At 36.8% G+C, this 15895-nt stretch overlaps 1 protein-coding gene across 2 annotated transcripts; it reads right to left on the reverse strand.

The window, feature by feature from the left end:
- Positions 1 to 4802: 4802 nt before the first annotated feature.
- Positions 4803 to 15554, reverse strand: fliI (FLII actin remodeling protein). 2 transcript variants are annotated; one of them, XM_073954920.1, is made up of 6 exons: positions 15240 to 15554; positions 8230 to 9937; positions 7824 to 8165; positions 6679 to 7768; positions 5215 to 5644; positions 4803 to 5156 (listed from the first exon to the last, which is right to left on the reverse strand). In XM_073954920.1, the coding sequence occupies exons 1-6, from the start codon at positions 15300 to 15302 to the stop codon at positions 5022 to 5024; spliced, it is 3768 nt and encodes a 1255-aa protein (XP_073811021.1). In that variant the 5' UTR covers positions 15303 to 15554; the 3' UTR covers positions 4803 to 5021. The 2 variants fall into 2 exon arrangements, with proteins under 2 accessions (XP_073811021.1, XP_073811022.1); XM_073954921.1 differs by having other exon boundaries at positions 8230 to 9910; positions 15240 to 15415.
- Between the last annotated feature and the right edge of the window lie 341 nt (positions 15555 to 15895).

Genomic DNA, 15895 nt, shown 5'->3' on the forward strand with positions numbered 1-15895 from the left:
TCACCGCATGGAACCCCTTCCTTCAAATTTTGCTGGGTATGATGTCTCAACGATAAAATCATTATTTATTTTTTTATTTGTTGGTACTATACACAATTAATAAGATATATAGATAATTTTACGATAATTTTCCAAATAAAGTTGTAAATTTCTATATTGTCGTACATTTTTGATGATTAATTCATATTACAACAACTTGCTTTGAAAATTCATGTTCGATCAGCTGCGCATATGCATCTACCTTGATCATTGTGATATGTTTGAAATCAACAAAATATAAGTATAAACACCGGGGTGTATTTCAGGATTTCGTGAAATCCAGTGGATTTTGGAGCGCAAGTGTAAACTTGGCATAACTTAAAACTACTGATGCATGCAACACTGCTATAATGCTGCCAGATTGCTGCATTTTATGTGGTAGTACTAGGGTTACCCTAATAGGTATGTATAAATGCAAGGAGATCAACAAGTATAGGAGAACAACTTATCTTGTTTGCCTTTTAACAACGGCTGAGGCATACCACAAATATGGACTGATAGCACTGGTAGTTCTCTTAGTATGATGTTACACGATCTTAGTAGGCAGTATGTGCATACAGGAAGATGACAAGGATAATACTCTGGTATTAGCGTAGGTGACTTTTCATAGGTCTAATCAAATTTTGTATAGTTTCATTGAAATTTCGAAACCTACTAGAACTTTCGAAACCTACAACTTCGATATTTTCAGTCGAAATTAAGAGTATTTTTTCTTTAAAAAACTCTGACAATGTTTTCAACCAACTAAATGTTGTCCCTTTCCAACGGGGTTATAAATTGGAAATTTAAGACCCAAAAAAACTAACGAAAATAACAGATTATCGCCAATTTGTTAGTATGATTTTTCGACAATTGTTCAATAAGTGAGAAATGATATTCGTACTTACAAATATTTCCACTTAACCGATCCCTTGTGTAAATGACAATCTAATTTTAGCGAAATATTCCAACTCGATGAAATTCGTACAAAAAACAAATAAAAAATTTTAAAAGAAACTGTATCGGGGAAGGTACTTCATTAATACTTAACTTACATACACACCCACTGACAAACAGATATACAAACGGGCTGGCGTAAACTTTTGTCATGCCATGGAGTTTGATGTAGCGTGGTTGCTGGGCGGCATGGCACAGACGAAAAAAGATTGGAGTTGATTATTAACAGACTGTTGTGATATCGTTGCAGTAGGCAGTGTCTTGTACACACCGATGCACTGATGTAAAAGAGTCAAGTGCAAGAAATTTCTCAAACAGTTGATGGCTGTTGTTAACAGAGTTGATGATGGTGGTTGGAGAAAATGTTGATGTCGTGATGTCGATGTCTGGCCAAACAGGTGATTGAGTAGATTCCTTAAGAGCCGATAGTTTATTGGCTAATGTTAGTAATATTCTACGCACAATATTCAATGCCAAAGCGACGGAGTTTATTGTTGTAAATTAGACGCGCTTTTTGGGGTAAATGACTTGCCCAAACTATGATGGATGTGCTTATATACAGTGGTGTGAAAAATAATAAGGACAGTGACATTCACAACTTTTGGTCGCTCCTAAAATGTGTAAAATGGAAGAATTTGCGATGGAAATTTGTTTTTGAAAATGTACATGTATTGCAATAAGAAATCCCGTTACAATTTTTGTTTCTTTCTGTTTAGTTTTTATACATAACAAATATTTTTCGTAAAATCCGTGATTTCTGCTGTGAAAAATAATAAGGACAGTTTTTAGTTTTAGTAAAAATAAATTGATATTATATTTTTGTGATTCTTTCCCGTAAGTAAAAGTATAAAATGAATTAATTTCTATTCATTAAATGTTAAATCTGCCGGTATTTTTAGTTTTTCTTTGCAAATATGGGTAAAAATACGCATTGTTATCACGCTACTCGAGAAATCATTAAATGTTTACATAAAGAAGGAAATTCATACAGAAAAATTACAGAAAAAGCTTAGAATCTTTAAAAACAATGGTGGATGATGCAGCTAAGTGAACTTCAAAGATAAAAGTCGTAGCAGAAATCCAAAAATTGCACCTGTAATAATAAATGCGTTATTCGATTATTAAAAACGATCCCTTTACCACATCTTTACAAATAAAAAACTACTTAAATATTAACTTTGACGCATCAACAACTGCTAAAACCCTCTGTGGTGACCACATTAGAGATCACAGTGTCAGAAAAGTATCATTTTAATCGAAAAATTATGCACTTCCCACGTAGTGGTTTAGGGTATAAAAATATTCAGCAAATAATACAGTTTGCTAGAAATCACATCGCTTGGTCTAAGAAAAATTGCGTACCATTCCTTGGTCTGATGAAACCAAATATATTTTTTGTTTCGATAGATGAGTTTATCAGGGTTGAAGACCTAAAAATCAATAATATAACCCAAAATATACTCTGAAGGCGGCTAAATATGGCAGAGGTAACAGCATGGTGTGGGGCTCATTTTCTTACTATGCTGTGCGGTCTCTATACAGTATTCAAATGTTTTGGAAATCACCAGATTACATTGAAATTTTGACAAATATAATTCTTCAGTATACTGAAGGGGGTGTGCCTCTCAAATGAGTCTTCAGCAGGGTTAATGACCCAAAAATTACGGCAAAATAAAAAAAGGTGTTCCAGGATAATTAAGTTAAGTTGTTAGAATGGCCCATACAATCCCATGATTTGAACCCGATTGAAAAATGTTGTGGAATGAAGTTAAAAAATCTAGCAGGGGAAAGTGTCCATCAAATTATGGCGACCTTTGGCAACTTATACAGGTTGCGTAGGACGCGATACCAGTATAGAAGTGCCAAAATTTGGTCGACTCGATGCCCAGACGATGCGCTTCCGTTTTAGAAAACAAAGGATCGTCTACAAAGTATTAATGAAACTGAAACACTTTATCTACCATTATTTAGTAAAAACCTGCATTAATTTCTTTCAAGTTTGGTCTAGGGATACGTAATCGAAGTCAAAAATCGATTATTCGATCTTTCGATTTTTACCTTCAACGTGAAAGTCGACTTTTCGATCATTCGATTTTCACCTTTAACAAAAACGTCGACTTTTCGATCTTTCGATTATTATCAAAGTCGACTAAAATCGATTTTTGATCGATTTTATAGCTTTTTTGGTACATATCGCTGTCAACAGAGGGTGTTATTACAATTTTTGTCATATAAAAAATGTTGAGTAAGAAAATCGAAAGTCGACCATGAAAGGTCGACTTTTCGATTTCTTCATAACCAAAGATCGACTTCGATTTTTAGACTTTTCAAACCAAAAAGTCGACTAATCGATTAATCGAAAGTCGACTTGCCTATCCCTAGTTTGGTCCTTATTAAAAGATGTCATGAAGTGTCCTTATTATTTTTCACACACCAAACTACGACAATTCGCACAAAATATAAAGGATAAATAAAATATTACAAGCAATCAAAATATTTTTATAATACTTTTCTTAACATTTTAAGAAAACAATAAATTTTATAAACTAGTGTAATTTTCACTTTTTTAGTCAGTTTTCAATGTAATCTTGGTTATGGATTGAAGTGTCCTTATTATTTTTCACACCACTGTATGTACGTACATACATTATGGCGGGCAAGAATTTGTCAAATATAATTTTTTTAAATATAGCGATTTGAAGCGTTCCAATTTGCCTTACACGTATTGTGTATGACAATTTTTATTTTCTTTTTGAAATGTTGCAGATCAATAAATTAGATTTATGCTCTTTCTTTGTCTGTTATGAACCACAGAAAAATAAGAAGGGGGCAAAGGAAAAAAACCAGAAACCTTTGTTGTAATCTCTCAATTTATATGCAATGGTTTGCACCCGAACAGAGTGAAGAGTATTACATGACCAATAAGAGAGTTTATGTGTTGCGTAATTGCGGATGCATTAAGGCAAGAAAAATTTTGTTTCTTGATTTGCTTTTTTGTTGTGTTTTGTATAAACAGCGGGTAGAGTTCCTTTACTAAGAATAATGCGACCTGGAGAAAGCTTTTAATGGTGCTTATGTCGTGAAATAAGCATTTAAATTCAACGTTTGAAATTACACCACAATTTGTTTAAAAAAAACCCTATATGCTCACACTTTAGTAAAGTCCTACATACCTTTTTTCCATTTTATTTAAACCACTGTTTCCTCCAAGAAATTTAAGATAGCAGCGGTGGACGTGATCCAAGAAAATTAGTTCGTTAATTCCTTAGAGGCTCGTAAGGACCATGAACATTGCGATGTTGGCCTTTAGTGGACTGTAGATACTTCAGCGGTGGAAATAAAAAGGCAATGGATTTTTTCTTCAAAATGGTGACAATGGTATGTTGCGGTTTATTAAGGAAAACGTTCTTAATGCGTTAGCTTTCGTTCAGCAAGTGAAGGTTTTCTTTTTTATAGCATTTGTGTAAAGACAAAAAAAGAAACGTTTGGAATCAGAAAATGAATGGCAGCCTTTGATCCAATGAGTCAAAGCTCTGTTGGATTAAAGGTTGCCATATTGTTAAAATTCAAATCATGCATTAATTTGGTTAACCGTAGAACTTAAGTTTAAATTTAAATATAGAGAGAAATAGTAATTCATTGTCTTATTCTAGTTTGTTAAAACAGAGTTCAACAATGTGTTTTCGACTTTATTCCAAAAAAGAGTGTTAACTCGTCATGTAAACTTTCAGAACGCTAAAACTCGTGTTGTCTTATATTTTTCGACACTCTTTTATAATCTGATATTTTAATTATTTTTATGTTACACAGTACAAACACGTTGTAGATAGTATTAATATATGTATATATTTTACTCTATTAAAAAGTCAAAAATATGCATCACTGCATAAACACGGCAATTGAATAAGTTACAATATAATAAAATATTACACGATCATTAATTATTATGGCAATAAAGGTTAATAAATACTTTGTAAGTAGAGGGGAGAGGGGAGGTAAGGAATCAATAAAAATTAGGTAATGTGCTTTTTTGAAATATTTGTTATTTATTCCGGTGGAGATTTGTGTACACCCCAACCATGGAAACATTTTGTGAATCGTTTTGACTCCTTATTTTTTAGCGTTAAAAATAATTTACGAGGACGATCGGGTTGTTTGATACGCATGTGCTGTATATAAACCTGTTGACGAAACAAATAAAGTTGTAATTGTTGTATAGGGAAAATATAAATTGCTTACTTGTGCAGATTTATAAGCTAATTTAATTTCAACTTCACTGCAACGTGATCCAAGCCACAGAAACACTTGCTCGCCATTATCAAGTATCATTATATCATCATCCGCTAAATCATCTTGACAGAAGTCCGTACACTTTTCGGCTACAGTGAAATAACCCTTTTCGTTTGAGCATCTAAACAATCTTGTGTAGTTCATGTAATCGGCATTAGTATCGTATGGCTTACGACCTCCCAATGCCACCCAGAAAAAGTTTTCGGGTTCTTCTCCTTCATTTAAAATCTGTAAACTAACCCAAGGACTGTTGAACATGTCATCAGCAATTTCTTGAATTAACTTTGCTTCCTCTGGACAACACTTCGATCCAAGCCAAACATAAACTATACCTGATTGTGAGTCATCGCCAGTTTCAAATGGAACATACAATATATAACTGAAAGTTGAAATTTAAAAATTATAAATCATTTAATATTTTTTTTTGAAATTCCACGATAATGTGGTGCTAAAGTATCAGAAGTGGTGCTACTATAAAAAGTAATTTCCAAGCACTTTTTTGTAATTTTTGTTGAAGTTCATTCTATGTAGTTCATTATAACACACTCATAATGCAGTTACTAGTAATGGAATTCTCTAACTAATAACCGCCAAAAATTGGCAAAATTAAATTGCTTATAATGTCAGTAACTAACAATGTGGGACCAATATCCTCAATTTGAATCACTTGTAGCTCGAGTCGTTAAACTTACATACATATCTGAAGTTATGTACAAAGCAATCTAATGTGCCAATAGTAAAAAATGTCAGTAGAAAAAGAGTAATAATCCTTATTGGATACAACGACCACTATTCATATTTATTACTTATTATATTGAGCATCTCTAACGCACATAATACCATATCTTAAGATATCTGTATTACCAATGGACTTAATCTCTCCCATCAGAATCAAAGTCATGGACGGGTGGATAAAAATACAACGTAACTGTTGCGCATTTGAAACGTAGAATAAGCCCAAAATAGTAATCAAGTAGAAAATTGATGCATTAGGTACATTTTGCAACGGTGTGGATTTTAAAATACTTTTACAAAGCACCATCAATGACTGATAATACTTAAGTACTGTGAATCTATGTATTTCATTGACAAGCATAAAATAATGCGAAGTGTTGAATAGGATTTGATTGCAATTGGATAAAATGCCAAAGCAAAATAACTTTATCCAAAGTTTTAGTGTTCCGATTCATATAAGGAGAAGGATATGTCAATGCAGCCGAAATCTGTGCATCATTTTCTAATGCACTATGACCAATATAGTAAACGGCAGATAAACTCCACTTTCAATTCTTACTTTACTAATAAGCCTCAACCTTATTATTTTTTTTTAAGTTAGTCACGCGTTAGTCTTTAACGAACTCTCTTCCATCACTTAATTATTTTATTCATATTTAGCTACAAAAATATTCTTACCAAAACGCCGAATTCAAGTATGCAGCATCTGGATGTATTTGGATTAAACGAGTTGTAAGTGCACCGCCATTAGAACGCAAATGGAAAAATTCCACAGCCGATTTACTATCGGAATTTTTCTGTTTGTCTTTTCGCTTTCCGGTGTGTATTATGAACTTTCGTTTGAAATGTGCAAGAAATTTCAAATTTTCTTGTTGCTGGTGAATACGCACCACTTCTAGTTCTTCGCCAAACATTGTTTTAAACTTCTTTTGCAACGTAAAGGTAAACGTTAGCCAACCCATGTTGCCAGCATTCCGACCTTGCCAAAAATATACAATGCACTGTATTTCATCATCCGGCGGAGGTTTGCTATCGTCGAATTCGTTGCCGTCCTCGTCGTCGTCCACTGGTATACAGTAACGACATAAGAACACATAACACTCTCCTGTATAAAAGTGGCCCAACTCCTCCTCCGGCAACCGGACAAATTTTTTGCCCTCCAGTACAAAGGCCTCCATAGCTTCTAGATCATAATTCCAATCCTCCTCCAACTGTTCAGCTTCACTTAAGGGCATTGGATTTTGGCGTGGCATGAAAAGTGCAGCTAGGTCGGCTCGTGTTTCCTGTTGCTTAGCCCACTTAGTAAGGTCGGCACCAGTCTTGGCAACCGAGTTCGCAGTTCGAGTAAAGTCAACGGCCATAACTTCATCCCAACCGATGAATTTTGATTTAAATATCTGTGTTTCGGATTCCTCTTGCAATCTGGTAACCAATGCATATGGTGGTCTGGAAATCATATTAAATAGTTCTCGAGATAATTTGATGGCTGCAGCCCGTACCAAACGTGTTGATTTCTTCCCGAACCACACAAACAGATCAGTGAAACAATCGAGAATATAAACATTTTTACTAGCTAGCAAAGAGCAGACTAGTTTTTGTTCCGGAATTTCTACTTGGGGCAACTCCAAGTAACCCATACCCAACTGAACTTGATAGAGTCTTGGTGTCGACGGTATAAAATTATCTTGGACATGTTGGAGAATTTTTTGTTTAGGAGCCTCTTCGGGATCAGCATTTAAATAACGCCACAGCTCTTCACTTTCACTACCTAAAAACAAACATCAGTCATGAGTCCAAATTTCACTTAGGCCAAAAAGTCATACCTTGCATCTCAACGATGATTTCACATTTATTCTTTCTTTCGGTTTTGTTGATTTTTTCCGCCATTAGACGTGTTTTTGAGTTAAGTGTGTTCTTAGAACACCTTCCCAACCAAACGTACATTTTAATGCCGCAGTCCAGAAGGAAGGAATATCTAGGATCCAAAGATTCAATGCTTACGGCAACAGGTTCCATGTGTATCGAGGAACCAGCCGCGTGTACTCGATACAATCGTATGGTATACAACATATCTTCAACTGTATAGAATCCTGTAGCCGTTCGACCACCTTCGATATAGATTAGGGAAGTATCAAAGAGGTCCAAAAATTCTTCAGATTCATCACCTAAAAGTAAAAGACAATAAATTATTAGTTTTTATGTAATATGTACTGACCTATATACACTTACCCTGTTCCTCACGAATCGTACGGCAACGAGCACCAAGAAAATTTCTCAAATTTACGGCATGTATAGCAGCGCAGGCTCTCTTGTCCAATGTTGCCTCGTTGCCAATCCAGAAATAAATTTCCCAGTTCAGTTGACCCAAATCGTCATAGCTTGACTTCAGAACAATGTAACAGTCACCTTCATAGAACTTTCCATGGGCCGCTTCTTCAATTTTATTGGGAAGAAAGTTTTCTATTTCCCATATTGTCAATCCTGGCAATTGACCGTCTTCCTTTTCAAAGAATTTTGAATAGTCAAGTTGAGGCTTCTCAAGTGATTCGTCCCAACGTTTTGGTTTTAATGATTCTGGGCGGGTTTCGTCGCAGTCGTTGCACCATGATTGGTTTGCTTCCGCCTCGTCCTTATCTTTGGCAACATCTTTCATTCCTTTTAGAATTTTTGCAGAATCCTGAGCGGAATCAGTGCGTGGACCACGTCGTAACCGAATTTTCCGAGCCGTCGAGTCCTTTGGTGTCGATGTAACGGGAACAGATGGTGGTACAGCAGCTCCCGCCAGCCGCAGTTGAGTTTGCAATGAGAAATCTATATTGTAGAATTCCACCCCAGCGCCCTTAGTGGCTTCCGTTGGCTTTGGAGGCATTATTAGGTCGGGGTTATTCCGTAAATCTAATTGATCTAGACCATCCAATAGATGTATTGCATCGGGTAAAGTTATTAAACGATTCGAAGAAAGGTTGAGACGTTTCAAGGATCCACACCGACATAATCCTTCGGGGATCATTTCCAGTAGATTATTTGAAGCTGAGAATATCTCTAGGCAACATAATTTTCCAATTCCTGACGGTATTCCTTCAAAATCTAAACGGTTATCATTGAGATACAATCTACGCAATTGTGTAAGCTTGCATAAGGATGCTGGCAAACTAGTTAATTCATTGCGTGATAAATTGAGAACTTCTAATCGTTGCCAGTTCTCCATATTTGAACTTAGTTCCGATATGGTGTTTTCGCTAAGGTTCAGTCTTTTCAAATTCGGCAAATTATAAACACAATCTGGAACTTTTTGAAGACTGTTTTGTGATAAGTCCAATTCCGACAAATTCGACAGAGTATCCAATGTTGTGGGAAAGTTTAAAAGTGTGCGTTGAGTATTTCGCATATTGAGCACCTCGAGATTTTGTAAAGATGGCAATTGCCTTAATTGAAATAGTTCTAAGGGATTGTCGGACAAAATAAGAGTTTGTAAATTGGCCAGGCGTCTCGTTTGTGGTGGTAATGTTTCCAGCTTATTATGAGATAAGTCCAAAAACAAGAGGTCGGTGAGATGTATAAACAATGTAGTAGGAATGGTTTCAATGTTGTTGTGGCTTAAGTTCAACACTAACAGACTTTTAGCCTTTTCCAAGCCTTCTGGCACCTCCTTCAGTTTATTGTGCGACAAATCTAAAGTGGTTAATTCTTCGAGGTGGAATAATTCTGGCGGCACTCCACTGCTTTTAATACAATTCCGTCTCAAGTTTAGCGATCGTAAACATGTCAATTCGGTAAGCTCCCCAAATAGCTTCTCCAATTGGTTATTCTTTAAACTCAGTGTTTCAAGTTTCAACAAATTCCCGAGTTCTTCGGGAATGTCCGTTAGTTGCGTTTTGTCCAAATTTAGCCATTGCACCCGTGTCATTAACTTTACAGCCGAAGGAAATTTATTGTCCTAAAATAATATTAAACATCAGATCATTAGACATTCATTTACTCAAAGAGTGGCAGAACTCAAAAAAAGGAATTTCTATTTTTTCTTCTACTTTATCTTGTGTCAAATTTTTATATGTATATCTAAAACTCTACGAGCTACAGCTCATTTACTAAGAGTTTGGCATAAATCAATAAGAAAGTTTTTTTGAGTGATGCCTGATCCTGCACCGAAATTTAGCACTGATATCTGGCTAGCTCTTTACTAAATATGGTCCAAGTAGTTATTTTATTTTTTGTCTAATAATCTTTTTAAGTTGAGAACTCAAATTTCTATAGCCAACTTAAAAAGCATTTTTCTTGAAACTTGATTTTTAAATACATATTTAGCATATACTGAAAAAATCAGATTGATCCGACGATTATAAATATTTTTGTCGCACCTTCCCATACAAGTGGGACCACTGTACAATGTCTTCGTCCGAGATATAATCCTCAGTCTTCAATCGTAACATCTTAAATATTATTTTCTTGTTTATACTGGGACCATATTTCTGTCATAGTAATATTATTTTCGGCAATATTAGGCGTTCCTACAGCTGCATTAGGTTACGCTAGCTTAAGGACCCTGAAAATTTAACGTAGCAAGTGCATTATAAATGAGTTTTGTTTTTTATTTACTGCTTAAACTTCAATACAAAAAAGTTTCTCTAAATTCCTTATAGAGAGATAATTAGTTGCAAGATTTACCACTTTTACAATAAAAATAGTAGAAGTTCGACTGTATGTACATATCATTATAAATGCCAAAAGTCGTAAGTAACAATTTCATAAGTTTACAGGAGAAGCAAGAAACTTTATAAAATAAAAAACTGTTTTATGGAATATTAATATTAAGAGGTCGAGTTTTTGGGATATTATCAATCATATACTAATGGGAGTAAGTAATGAAACCAAAACCGCGGAAACGCTTGGTTTTGGGATCCGTCATTACAACAAAATCTGCAATATTATCCCATTTTCCGCAATGCCATTTCTTGGATAGGATCGTTATTTTTAAAGTAGAAGCTTGAAATTTTGCAGGAGCATGTATTTTAGTTTTATGAATTAGATTCAATCAAACAAAACGAATATTGATTTCTTTGGAGATACATCTTCGGGCATTTATGATGACGATATATAACATTTTCCATCCTTTTCAAATGACAGTTCGAACGATGTGTCTTAAGGCATCACTTGTAGAGATTGGTATACCGAGTGAAATATACATTGTTATAATCGGAATAGACCAAATGTATCATATTTTCTCAGACCTGCTTTCCGGGCATTGCATTGTTACGCTTCCGATTACTAGTTATTCACTAGTTATTATGACATTTCAAATGTACATAAAATCCTCTTATGCAAAAAAATGCGGGAGAATCCGCTATTTTTTCCACCTTCTTTCATTTTGCAAACATTAAATTGCACAACAAATAAATAAAAATGTAGTTTATATAGTTCTTGTTGTGATAGGGATGCTAGTGGCGATAAAACCCAATCACATACTGCATTGACAACATCATGTTCGTTCGTTGTCGGAATTGGGACACCATCGAACAATATGTTCAGGGAAAGCCTAATTTCAGCAGTCCAAGTTGTGAACAGTGTGGGAGTAGTTTTGCTGGGGGATATTTACATACTCCTCAGATGGAAGAACAGCACCAAGTCAGCAATGTATGTAGTCATTTAACCTATTACATATGACCGCGACGACAGGACCGACACCATGATCGTACAATAGGGTTTCTGGACTAAACGATGGACGTTACTCCCTTTTCTATACCTCTGCGTAAGCTGGTGGATGACTTTTCGGGCATTTGCAGCATAATAATAGGCTGTGATGCAAATGCCCACCAGCGACACCAATACGAGAGTTAAGTCCATATTCGATTTGATTTTAATTAATAATTTACGAGTATGTAATAGGGGAAACACGGCCACCTTCCAGAATAGGGTAAGGGAGGAGCTAATAGACCTCACTCTTACAAATATGGAGGATACTTCCATAGAAGACTGGAGGGTATCGGAGGAATGCTCCTTTACGGACCATAGAACGATACACTTTCGAGTCTCGTTTGTAAGTAAAAGGCAACCACCACAGAGGAATCCCAGGAGAACCACTTGGGAGGAATTCATCTCTTTGTCCTCTTCAAGACTGTTTGAAATTCCAAAACTTCACACAGAGAGGGAAGTTGACAGGCGGGTTGAGGACCTAACAAAGAATCTACGGGATTGCTATGAACGGTCTTGTCAATTATCTTATCCAGGTAGGAGAACACAGCCAGTTTGGTGGAATAAAGATCGGGCTAACCTCAGCAAGGCTAGCAGGAGGGCATATAACAAAGCGAACAGGACCAAACATTGTACAGATTGGGACCAGTATAGAACTAGCTTCATTAAGTACAAAGGCGAGGTCAGGAAAGCCAAGAGGATTTCCTGGATAAACTTTAGTGAGGCGATAGAGGGAGTGAATGCAGCGGCTAGATTTCGCAAGGTGATCTCAAAAGACCCTAACCCTATTGGGAGCATCAAGCGAAGTGATGGTACGTGGACGACCTGCTGGCAGAGACCCGCTTTCCGGGATGCAAGAACGCTGACTCTTATCCAAGTCTGGAATCGAACAGAACCTATACTCTTGGCGAGGAGGTCTTTTTCAACAGGTTGATAAGTGACTCAGGGATTTCTTGGGCGATCTGCACTTTTCAAGCCTATAAATCTCCTGGAGATGGTGTCATTCCGGCTATGCTTCACAACGCACCGCCGATCTTGATCACTATACTGAAGGTTATTATAGGACCTGTCTACTGCTGTCGCACATACCGGCACTGTGTGGAGCTATTACTAGTCACTAGAAAAAGATATATTGCCGAATTTATGCCGCCAATGGTGGATGGTGTTCGGTTGGATCTCTCTACGGAGGCGAAATACCTGGGAGGAGCGCACCAAGAGGGGTCTGATCGCGCTCTATTCCTGTAAGAATCCATAGGCAAGAGTTGGGGTCTCAGACCACATGTAACACATTGGTTGTATAGGACAGTGGTCTGTCCCATTTTGACCTATGGTTGTCTCGTCTGGTGGCATGCCCTAAGCAATAATGCCAATCTGTCGAAGTTGGCTAATGTGCAACGAGCTGCATCAATTCTCATTACTGGAGCAGCAAGAAGCACCCCTCAGGCAGCATTGAATGCCATACTGATCGTCCAGCCCATGGATAATTTGTGTGGTATCAAGCATCACGATCTGCCATGAGGCTTAAGGAGCTAAATCTGTGGCGTTGATCACATCTTGGACATGCTAGTGTTCTACAGCGGATATGTGGTCAGATTGGACTAAGAGACAGGGGAGAAGAGACTGACTACATCTCACCAAGCCTGGACTTTGACATAGCTGAAGTAATAATCCCGGACAGAAGTGCATGGGAGCAAGGCAGACCACTTCCCGATAGCCTAACAATCTTCACCGATGGGTCGAAAATGGAAGAAGGCAATGGATCTGGTGTGTTTTGTGAAGAACTAAATATCAGGAACTCGTATAAGCTTAATGACAATTGTAGTGTTTTTCAGGCAGAAGTTTTTTTCGGTTTGGATAGCCTTGGATCTAATAGTGGGAATGACGGACCTTGTAGATAAGACAATCACTGTTTACGTGGACAGCCAGTCTGCTCCAAAAGCGTTAAGGTCATACAGTATTAAATCTAGGACAGTTCAAAGATGCAGGTATATCTTAAAAACATGTAACATAGTTGTTAAGTTTTGCTGGGTTCCAGGGCACTGCAATGTTGAGGGAAACGAGATAGTTGATGAATTGGCAAGAAGAGGCTCCCAATCCTCGGACCTCAGGGTGGAGGATTGTGTCAAGCCACCTCTCTGCTTTTTCCTCGACAAGCTCAGTAAGCTCTACGCAGAGAAAACCCTTAAAGTTTGGCGAGACGTGATTGACTATAAGGTATCTAAGTCAATCTGGCCGGTAATCTCAGGGCGTAGAACTGCGTCCCTCCTCTCACTGTGCAAATCAGAACAGCTGTGGGGGTCATAACTGGCCACTACGGAATAAGATCTATGACATGCAAGTGGGATGACAACAACATTGAGTACTATAGGTTATGTGAGGATGAGGAGGAAACGGAGACAATCGAGCACCTTCTATGTAGATGTCCTAGACTGATGGTCAAAAGACATACACTATTTGGTGTGCATGTGATTGAATATCTTTCTTACTTCTCCTCTATTGACCCTACAGTCCTGGTAGTTTACTGCAAGAGCCTTAAGTGGCTCTGGGGCGGGTCAGTATAGACTTAGAGCAGTGTAAAAACATTTTCTGGAACAACTCTAGTTTAGTAAAAACTCTCCGATTTTTTTGAAATTTTTACCAGAGGTAGATATTGTTGCGCTGATCACGGAAATATATAATTTTCTTGGGGGACGGACCCGGTTACCCGGTTATTGGACCCGAATGTAGACCAGATATCACTTTCCACTTCCCTCCTTTCCCACCTTTCCAACTTAATCCACCATCTCCTCCCACATAGCACACTTCATCATTATCAACAGCCATACATCATCATCTGCAGTCACACCAGTCACACCACACCATATAGTCTCATCCTAACATGCATCTCAATCATAAGTTTCTTTACATCTGGTCTGTTCCCGTACTTTATAAAGTGGTAAAAGTCGTAAAAGATTTTCATATAAATTTTGTGTAAAAAGTGGTAAAAATTGTAAAAACTTTTTGGTTCTGGAACAGAGCTATCATGTGCAGTCACACAGCAACATATGATTTTTTTAAATCAGCGTTTGCAAACATTTAATTGTCTAGCTGTGTCTGCAAACACCGATGAATGTATGTATGTACATATGTTTGTACATTGTTCTTGGCAAAACGTGGACGAAACATAAATCACTATCAAAATGTACATATGTTTTTATGGGAGCGTGATGCTGGAATCGTCACTTTGTTTGTAAACAAAAGGCTACGCGTAACTGCGAAGCGACAGAGCAGTCCAAATAGCAAAATGATGACAAATAAAAAAATATGACCCATTCTTATAGTACGTTTATATATAACCGGATTTAACAAACCCACTCGGTTTCAAATGCTTATATTTCAAATAAATCCTCATAAAGAAGGTTAACCCTGCAAAAGGCTACAGGCTACAATATAAACATGGCCTTATATGTGACTTGCTCCACTATATGCTCCAATAAAACTTAGAAATATTGTTTCCTTTTTATTGCATTCTACGCTTAACTTCTGACAAAAATAAAGTCTTTCTTACGTACACTGAAGTCATTTTTTGTAAAATCCACTCCACGTACAAACGGCAATACTCCTGTATTTGCCATCACAAAATCCTCTTAAAGTACAAATTAAACAAATTATTAAACCACACACAATCGGAATTAATGTATTGAAAAATCACTGAATTAAAATTCCCATTTAGAAAACAATGCCGAACGATATCCTCGACGGCGGTGGTTCATCACATAGTATAAAATCGGCGGCGGAACACTGCAAGATGATAAAGGCCAGAACAGAATCAATCGTCGCTTGCTTTGCTTGCTTCCCCACGTTCCACACTAGTCCCGGTCCACACTAGCGTGAATTTCATTAAAAAAAATCATGAAATTAGGTGTTCTTAAATCGAATTCCCCACTACAGCAATTTTATGATTTTACTCTACCATGGAGGTCGATCATGCAACTTTTTCAATGAAATCACTCTAGTGTGGACATTGATTCTGTTCTGGCCTTAACTAGGCGTATACACAAGAAAGACTGTCTTCAAATACAACTCTGATTTACTAACACATACATACATTTGTCGTTTGTCTCCCAGCTGTCCATCATTTTTTCACAGACAGTAGGGAAGACAAATTTTTGGCATTTTTGTAAAAAAAAGTGAGATAATAATCGAAATGTGTTGAAAACAAAAGAAT

The sequence above is a fragment of the Musca autumnalis genome, unplaced genomic scaffold (assembly GCF_047663935.1).
Source record: "Musca autumnalis isolate F117 unplaced genomic scaffold, ASM4766393v1 scaffold_5, whole genome shotgun sequence".
Classification (NCBI taxonomy): Eukaryota; Metazoa; Arthropoda; class Insecta; order Diptera; family Muscidae; genus Musca; species Musca autumnalis.